A 10,000-nucleotide genomic window follows, 5' to 3' on the forward strand; every position below is an offset into this window, starting at 1 on the left:
CATGGTAGACTAGTGTAAATAGTCCATAATAAAACTACTCATGGTAGACTAGTGTAAATAGCCCATAATAAAACTACTGACAGACTAGTGTCAATAGTCCATAATAAAACTACTCATGGTAGACTAGTGTAAATAGCCCATAATAAAACTACTGACAGACTAGTGTCAATAGTCCATAATAAAACTACTGACAGACTAGTGTAAATAGTCCATAATAAAACTACTCATGGTAGACTAGTGTAAATAGTCCATAATAAAACTACTCATGGTAGACTAGTGTAAATAGTCCATAATAAAACTACTCATGGTAGACTAGTGTCAATAGGACATAATAAAACTACTCATGGTAGACTAGTGTAAATAGTCCATAATAAAACTACTCATGGTAGACTAGTGTAAATAGTCCATAATAAAACTACTCATGGTAGACTAGTGTAAATAGTCCATAATAAAACTACTCATGGTAGACTAGTGTAAATAGTCCATAATAAAACTACTCATGGTAGACTAGTGTAAATAGTCCATAATAAAACTACTGACAGACTAGTGTAAATAGTCCATAATAAAACTACTCATGGTAGACTAGTGTAAATAGTCCATAATAAAACTACTGACAGACTAGTGTAAATAGTCCATAATAAAACTACTCATGGTAGACTAGTGTAAATAGTCCATAATAAAACTACATGGCAGACTAGTGTAAATAGTCCATAATAAAACTACTCATGGTAGACTAGTGTAAATAGTCCATAATAAAACTACTCATGGTAGACTAGTGTCAATAGTCCATAATAAAACTACTCATGGTAGACTAGTGTAAATAGTCCATAATAAAACTACTCATGGTAGACTAGTGTAAATAGTCCATAATAAAACTACTGACAGACTAGTGTAAATAGTCCATAATAAAACTACTCATGGTAGACTAGTGTAAATAGTCCATAATAAAACTACTGACAGACTAGTGTAAATAGTCCATAATAAAACTACTCATGGTAGACTAGTGTAAATAGTCCATAATAAAACTACTATGGCAGACTAGTGTAAATAGTCCATAATAAAACTACTCATGGTAGACTAGTGTAAATAGTCCATAATAAAACTACTCATGGTAGACTAGTGTAAATAGTCCATAATAAAACTACTCATGGTAGACTAGTGTAAATAGTCCATAATAAAACTACCATGGCAGACTAGTGTAAATAGTCCATAATAAAACTACTATGGCAGACTAGTGTAAATAGTCCATAATAAAACTACTCATGGCAGACTAGTGTAAATAGTCCATAATAAAACTACTCATGGTAGACCAGTGTAAATAGTCCATAATAAAACTACTCATGGTAGACTAGTGTAAATAGTCCATAATAAAACTACTCTGGCAGACTAGTGTCAATAGTCCATAATAAAACTACTCATGGTAGACTAGTGTAAATAGTCCATAATAAAACTACTCATGGTAGACTAGTGTAAATGGTCCATAATATAAACTACTCACAAGGTCCTCAGTTTGGGCATGTGGTTGAAGCTAGCCACCGACAGACGACTTATATTGTTGTTGTTCAGAGTTCTGTAGAGAGAGAGAGAGAGAGAGAGAGGGGGTAGAGAGAAGGGGATAGAGAAGAGAGAGAGAGAGAGAGAGAGAGAGAGAGAGAGAGAGGGGAGAGAGAGAGAGAGAGAGAGAGAGAGAGAGAGAGAGAGAGAGAGGGGGAGAGAGAGAGAGAGAGAGAGAGAGAGAGAGAGAGACTTGAATAAAGAGGGAGCGTTTAATCCACAAGCAGAACAAACGTATGGATGTAAAAGGCAGATCTACAGGAAGTGTCTCTTGGTGGATGTGGAGGTGTCAGAGGTTAAGGGTCAGAGGTTACTCACAGTACTTCCAGGTCACGTAGAGCTCTGAACGCTCCGTCCTCTATACAGCTGATCTGGTTATAATCCAGCTGGCTGCTCACACACAAAAAAAACACACAAAAACACACACACACACACACACACACACACACACACAGAGGAAAGAAAGCGGTAGAAAATAATATAGAGATGAGAGATGGAGATGGAGGAGAGAGGGGAAGAATATTGAGGAGTATTATAGAAAGCTGAACCAACCGTGTTCCCAGCAGTAACATCTGTAGGATTCATCCCATCCAGGATTGAAGTAATATTCCCTCTCTGTTTACTCACACAAACTACCTATCTCTTCTCCTCACAATCCATCTTCCTCTCCTCCTCTGATGCGTCTTCCTCCTCTCTCTTTCTTCTCTCTTCAATCTGTCTTCCCTCGCTCTCTCGTCTCTCGCTCTCTCGCTCTCTCTCTCTCTCGCTCTCTCTCTCTCTCTCTCGCTCTCTCTCTCTCTCTCTCTCTCTCTCTCTCTCTCTCTCTCTCTCTCTCTCTCTCTCTCTCTCTCTCTCTCTCTCTCTCTCTCTCTCTCTCTCTCTCTCTCTCTCTCTGTCTCTCTCTCTCTCTCTCTCTCTCTCTCTCTCTCTCTCTCTCTCTCTCTCTCTCTCTCTCTCTCTCTCTCTCTCTCTCTCTCTCTCTCTCTCTCTCTCTCTCTCTCTCTCTCTCTCTCTCTCTGTGTCTTTCTCTTCCTCCCCCTCTCTCTCCCTTCCTCCCTCCCCCTCTCAGCAGTCCTTTGCAGATATAATTCCATTAAGACATTGGGACAGTAAATCATTCCTGTCACACACAGCTCCACACAGTGAATGACTTACTGTCCCCTTTCCACCTTTACAATACTGGCACAACATTTCATTACTGTAACTACCAGCTACCCTACAATTACTGTTAATTACCAGAACTATACCAGAGAACATCAAACACACACACACACACACACACACACACACACACACACACACACACACACACACACACCCTCTCCTAAACCACAGTGTTTTGTATTGAAGAGGAGAACCAGCAGGCTGCTGACATTTAACACACTGAAATATTGATGCACATAACGGATGAGTGTGTGTGTGTGTGTGTGTGTGTGTGTGTGTGTGTGTGTGTGTGTGTGTGTGTGTGTGTGTGTGAGTGAGTGTGTAGCAGCATAGAGAGAGTGTGAGGCTGAATATTCATCCAGTAGACCAGACCACCAGTGGAAACTCACCTCTTCATTTAACCAATGACATCTTTATTAACGCTAGAACATGGAGACTCAGCCTCTTCATTTAACCAATGACATCTTTATTAATGCTAGAACATGGAGACTCACCTCTTCATTTAACCAATGACATCTTTATTAACGCTAGAACATGGAGACTCACCTCTTCATTTAACCAATGACATCTTTATTAACGCTAGAACATAGAGACTCAGCCTCTTCATTTAACCAATGACATCTTTATTAACGCTAGAACATAGAGACTCAGCCTCTTCATTTAACTAATGACATCTTTATTAATGCTAGAACATGGAGACTCACCTCTCTTTCTTCCCTTCTCTCCCTCGCTTTCATTTTCTCTCTCTCTTCCCATCTCGTCCTCTCACCCTCTCTCTCTATCTCTCTCTCTCTCTCTCTCTCTCTCTCTCTCTCTCTCTCTCTCTCTCTCTCTCTCTCTCTCTCTCTCTCTCTCTCTCTCTCTCTCTCTCTCTCTCTCTCTCTCTCTCTCTCTCTCTCTCTCTCTCTCTCTCTCTCTCTCTCTCTCTCTCTCTCTCTCTCTCCCTCATGATTGTCTGTCATGAACCCTGCATCCTGAGTCGGTTCCTGCCTGTGTTGCCATTTTTCTGCTCGGAATCTCCAGTTTCCTGAGGGTTTGTGAACGCTCCCGGCCTGGTTTCAACTCACCTTGTCAACCTTCGTTTCAACTCACCTTGTCCTGGTCTGCTTCTGGGTTCTGGCTTAGTAAACCGTGACAGAACGATCCGGCCAGAAATGAACCCAGCGGACCTGGACTCTGTTCGCCATGCCTTTACCCATCAGGAGAAGATGTTGGGACAACATAGCACGGCGCTACAGGAGATAGCTTTGTCCGTTCTGAACTTTTCTACCAATCTGACGAAGATCCAGGCTCAGCTCAGTTTGCCGGTGGAGAATCCACGACCGGTTTCACCCATCTCGCCTGCCGCTTCTGGAGCTGTGCCCTTCCGTGAGCCCAAGGTTCCGACGCCTGATAAATATGAGGGGGAGTTGGGAAGATGCCGTTCTTTCCTTATGCAGTGTGGATTAGTGTTCGATCTACAGCCCCACTCTTATGCCACAGACAAGGCTAGGATAGCCTTTGTCATTTAGTTGCTGCGTGGTCGAGCTCTGGAGTGGGCTTCAGCCGTTTGGGAACAACAGGACACCTGCATGGCCTCATACCAGGAGTTCACGGCTGAGATGAGGAAGCTATTTGACCATCCCGTCCGAGGTATGGACGCAGCTAGGCGCCTGTTTTCGCTTCGCCAAGGAACTCGCAGCGTTGCCGACTTCGTGATCGAGTTCAGGACTTTGGCTGTGGAGAGTGGGTGGAATGAGGAGTCTCTGCAAGCGGCCTTCTACCAGGGTCTGTCGGAGCAGCTCAAGGATGAGTTGATCTCCTATCCGGAGCCTAGTGACCTGGACAGCTTGGTAGCCTTGTCTATTCGGGTGGATAATCGAGTTCGAGAGAGAAGGAGGGAGAAGCAATGGGGCCCGTCCACTTGTTCCCGGCGGTCGTCAAACTGCTCGGCTCGCTAAAGTTGGGAGGACTTTTAGCGAGCCAGTTTCAACCTCTCAATACCTCTGTCAGACCCGTTTCCGGCTACCCTCATGAACAGGAATCAGAGTCTAGCGATTAACGCTTTCGTCGATTCAGGTGCCGATGGAAGCTTTATTGATGCCGAAGTGGTGGAACAGCTGGGGCTTTCCAAGGAGCGATTACCGGAAGCCATTGAAGCTACCACTCTGAACGGCAGTAGTCTGGCACGTATCACGATGAGGACTGAACCGGTTAAGATGCTGTTGTCAGGGAATCATTCTGAGGTGATCTCATTCTTCATTCTGCCTTCTTCCCATGTTCCTCTGGTCCTTGGATACCCCTGGCTGAAGGAACACAATCCCACGTTCGATTGGGTGACTGGCAAGGTAACGAGTTGGAGCCTTGAGTGTCATGCTAACTGCCTCAAGACTGCCTGTTCCCATTCGGTTCCCAGTCAGGTGATTGAGGCTAAACCCCCAGATTTGTCCCTGGTTCCCGAGACATATCACGATTTGGGGGAAGTGTTCAGTAAGCAGAAGGCTCTGTCACTCCCTCCCCACCGACCATATGACTGTGCCATCAACCTGTTCCCTGGAGCTGTCTACCCCAAGGGAAGGTTATACAGTATCTCCCGACCTGAACGTGAGGCTTTGGAGACCTACATCAAGGAGTCCCTAGCGGCTGGTCTCATTCGTCCCTCATCATCACCCCTGGGGCAGGATTCTTCTTTGTGGGTAAGAAGGATGGCTCTCTTCGACCGTGTATTGATTATCGGGGGGTTGAATGATATCACGGTCAAGAACAAGTATCCCCTGCCCTTGATGAGCTCTGCCTTCGACTCCTTACAGGGTGCTACCGTGTTCACCAAGCTAGACCTACGCAATGCGTATCACCTGGTCCGGATCAGAGAGGGGGACGAGTGGTTGACGGGTTTCAATACACCGATGGGTCACTCGAGGTATCAGGTGATGCCGTTTGGACTGACCAATGCTCCAGCAGTGTTCCAGAGTATGGTGAATGACGTCCTGAGAGATATGATCGGTCTCTTTGTGTTTGTTTACCTGGATGACATTCTTATCTTCTCGAAGGAACCTTCCAGCCACGTCCAGCATGTCAGGCAGGTTCTGCAGCGATTGTTGGAGAATCGCCTGTTCGTGAAGGCCGAGAAGTGCGAATTTCACGCCCACACTACATCCTTCCTCGGGTACATCATCTCCAGGGGAGAGATCAGGATGGACCAGGAGAAGGTTAGGGCGGTTCTGGAATGGGCCCAGCCCGGTCACGAGATTGCAGCTCCAGAGGTTTCTGGGGTTTGCGAATTTCTATCGCAGATTCATCCGGGATTACAGCCGTGTGGCCGCTCCTTTAACTGCCCTGACTTCCAGTACCAGGACCTTCAGTTGGAACCCTGAGGCGGACCGAGCGTTCCTGGATTTGAAGAGGCGATTCACCAACGCACCGATTCTCTCTCAACCTGACACGGCCCGTCAGTTCGTCGTGGAAGTGGATGCGTCTGATGTGGGGGGTTGGCGCCATCCTGTCCCAGCGATGCTCCACTGACGGGAAACTCCATCCCTGCGCCTACTACTCTCGTCGTCTTTCGTCTGCGGAGAGGAACTACGATGTGGGTAACCGGGAGCTTCTCGCGGTGAAGCTTGCCTTGGAGGAGTGGCGCCACTGGTTGGAGGGGCGGAGCAACCGTTTATTGTCTGGACCGACCACAAGAATCTTGCTTACGTGCAATCGGCTAGACGTCTCAACTCCCGTCAGGCCAGGTGGGCTTTGTTTTTCGGATGCTTTAATTTTTCCCTGACGTTCCGACCTGGGTCTAAGAACGGCAAGGCGGACGCTTTGTCCCGGATGTTCTCCAAGACGGAGGAGAGTGGGGCCAAGACCGAGACGATTCTTCCCGGAACTGTGTCGTGGGAGCAGTTATGTGGAGGATTGAGGAGGAGGTTATGGCGGCCCTTCGGACACAGCCCGGTCCCGGTAACGGTCCACCCGGTCGTTTGTTTGTGCCTGAGTCGGTTCGTTCTGCTGTCCTCCAATGGTCCCACGCCAGCAAGATGGCTTGTCACCCTGGCGTGGCCCGGACGATGGCGTTACTTCGCAGACGATTTTGGTGGCCGGCCATGGGAGAAGATACTCGGAGGTTTGTTGCTGCCTGTCCAGTGTGTGCGCAGAATAAGAGTGCCAACCGGCCCAGCTCTGGACTACTTCACCCCCCTCCCTATTCCCCGGCGACCATGGTCGCATCTGGCCCCTGGACTTTGTCACTGGGTTGCCCTCTTCTGAGGGGAACACGGTCATTCTGACTATCGTGGACAGATTCAGCAAGTTCGCCCACTTTGTGCCCATTTCCAAGCTTCCTCGGCCTCTGAGACGTCCGAGATCCTGGTTAGGGAGGTTTTCAGGGTCCACGGGTTGCCCAGTGACATAGTTTCCGACCGTGGCCCTCAGTTTACCTCTGCTGTCTGGAAGTCTTTCTGTTTGGCCATTGGAGCTACAGTCAGTCTCACATCTGGTTTTCACCCCCAATCTAATGGTCAGGCGGAGAGAGCCAACCAGAAGATGGAATCCACGCTGCGCTGCCTTGTCTCCTCCAACCCCACCTCCTGGGTCTCTCAGTTGCCTTGGGTTGAGTATGCCCACAATACTCTCCCTACATCTGCCACTGGGATGTCTCCCTTCCAGTGCCTGTATGGCTACCAACCTCCCTTGTTTCCTTCTCAGGAGAAGGATCTCTCAGTGCCCTCTGTTCAGGCCCACATTCGTCGTTGCCACCGGACCTGGCGTCGGGCCAGAAAGGGCCTCCTTAGAGTTTCTGACCGGTATCAGCTCCAGGCGAATCGTCGCCGGATTCCCGCCCCCACCTATACCATCGGAGATAGGGTCTGGTTGGCCACACGGGATCTTCCTCTGCGGACTGAGTCTAAGAAACTGTCACCGAAGTTCATTGGTCCGTTTGTGGTGGAGAAGGTGATCAATCCTGTGGCGGTTCGACTCAAGTTACCTAGAACGCTCAGAGTCCATCCCACCTTTCATGTCTCCTGCCTCAAGCCTGTTCTCCTCAGTCCTCTGTTACCCCCTCCGCCTCCCCCTCCTCCCCCTCGGATGATCGGAGGTGGTCCTGCCTACACGGTGCGTCGCATTATGGATTCCAGACGGCGGGGCCGGGGTTTCCCGTATCTCGTGGACTGGGAAGGGTATGGTCCTGAAGAGAGGAGTTGGATTCCTCGGCGCCAGATCCTGGATGCTGACCTCCTTCGTGACTTCTACCGCCTCCATCCTGGCGCTCCGGGTAGTCCGCCCGGTGGCGTTCGTCGGAGGGGGGGTACTGTCATGAACCCTGCATCCTGAGTCGGTTCCTGCCTGTGTTGCCATTTTTCTGCTCGGAATCTCCAGTTTCCTGAGGGTTCGTGAACGCTCCCCGGCCTGGTTGCCGGGCGACGTTGCTAGGCGGGAGATCTCCCGATTAACCGCACCTGCATCTCATCAGCGGTCTGCACACCTGGTCCTGATCATCACCCTTCTTAAGCCCTGACCTGACATCCATTCCCTGCCGGATCGTTAGCCATAAACATCAATCTCCCGGAACCTTCACCCAACCCCTGCCTGGTTGTCGGCGGCTGCCGAGCCATTCTTGGATCTACCACTGCACCTCCACCAACTCATCTCCGCCGTCCGCTCTGTCCCCTGGAATATTCTACATCGTTTTTTGAATCTGTTAAATAAATACTCACCTTCGTTTCAACTCACCTTGTCCTGGTCTGCTTCTGGGTTCTGGCTTAGTAAACCGTGACATTGTCATTGTAAACTCAACAAAAAAAGAAACGTCCCTTTTTCAGGACCCTGTCTTTCAAAGATAATTCATACAAATCCAAATAACTTCACAGATCTTCATTGTAAAGGATTTAAACACTGTTTCCCATGCTTGTTCAATGAACCATAAACAATTAATGAACATGCACCTGTGGAACGGTCGTTAAGACACTGACAGCTTACAGACGGTAGGCAATTAAGGTTACAGTTATGAAAACTTAGGACACTAAAGAGGCCTTTCTACTGACTCTGAAAAACACCAAAAGAAAGATGCCCAGGGTCCCTGCTCATCTGCGTGAACGTGCCTTAGGCATGCTGCAAGGAGGCATGAGGACTGCAGATGTGGCCAGGGCAATAAATTGCAATGTCCGTACTGTGAGACGCCTAAGACAGCGCTACAGGGAGACAGGACGGACAGCTGATCGTCCTCGCAGTGGCAGACCACGTGTAACAACACCTGCACAGGATCGGTACATCCGAACATCACACCTGCGGGACAGGTACACCTGCCCGAGTTACACCAGGAACGCACAATCCCTCCATCAGTGCTCAGACTGTCCGCAATAGGCTGAGAGAGGCTGGACTGAGGGCTTGTAGGCCTGTTGTAAGGCAGGTCCTCACCACCAGACATCACCGGCAACAACGTCGCATATGGGCACAAACCCACCGTCGCTGGACCAGACAGGACTGGCAAAAAGTGTTCTTCACCGACGAGTCACGGTTTTGTCTCACCAGGGGTGATGGTCGGATTCGCGTTTATCGTCGAAGGAATGAGGGTTACACCGAGGCCTGTACTCTGGAGCGGGATCGATTTGGAGGTGGAGGGTCCGTCATGGTCTGGGGCGGTGTGTCACAGCATCATCGGACTGAGCTTGTTGTCATTGCAGGCAATCTCAACGCTGTGCGTTACAGGGAAGACATCCTCCTCCCTCATGTGGTACCCTTCCTGCAGTCTCATCCTGACATGACCCTCCAGCATCACGATGCCACCAGCCATACTGCTCGTTCTGTGCGTGATTTCCTGCAAGACAGGAATGTCAGTGTTCTGCCATGGCCAGCGAAGAGACTGGATCTCAATCCCATTGAGCACGTCTGGGACCTGTTGTAGCGGAGGGTGAGGGCTAGGGCCATTCCCCCCAGAAATGTCCGGGAACTTGCAGCTGCCTTGGTGGAAGAGTGGGGTAACATCTCACAGCAAGAACTGGCAAATCTGGTGCAGTCCATGAGAAGGAGATGCACTGCAGTACTTAATGCAGCTGGTGGCCACACCAGATACTGACTGTTACTTTTGATTTTGACCCCCTCTTTGTTCAGGGACACATTATTCAATTTCTGTTAGTCACATGTCTGTGGAACTTGTTCAATTTATGTCTCAGTTGTTGAATCTTGTTATGTTCATACAAATATTTACACATGTTAAGTTTGCTGAAAATAAATGCAGTTCACAGTGAGAGGACGTTTCTTGTTTTTTGCTGAGTTTATAAACAGTAACCTCCTTCCACTGTCTGTAGAATCCCTC

General features: G+C 48.6%; 1 protein-coding gene across 1 annotated transcript in view; it reads right to left on the reverse strand.

The window, feature by feature from the left end:
• Window positions 1-10,000, reverse strand: part of LOC123487958 (slit homolog 2 protein-like) — a gene marked incomplete at its 3' end in the record, with an annotated part of 22,564 nt that overhangs the window by 12,310 nt on the left and 254 nt on the right. Inside the window, exons 2-3 of the mRNA XM_045218957.1 lie at window positions 1,873-1,944; window positions 1,499-1,570 (exon numbers count right to left, since the gene is read on the reverse strand). Coding sequence (XP_045074892.1) covers window positions 1,499-1,518 — 20 coding nt within the window. The remainder of the gene's footprint in view (window positions 1-1,498; window positions 1,571-1,872; window positions 1,945-10,000) is intronic.

The sequence above is a fragment of the Coregonus clupeaformis genome, unplaced genomic scaffold (genome assembly GCF_020615455.1).
Source record: "Coregonus clupeaformis isolate EN_2021a unplaced genomic scaffold, ASM2061545v1 scaf1931, whole genome shotgun sequence".
NCBI classification, from domain to species: domain Eukaryota; kingdom Metazoa; phylum Chordata; class Actinopteri; order Salmoniformes; family Salmonidae; genus Coregonus; species Coregonus clupeaformis.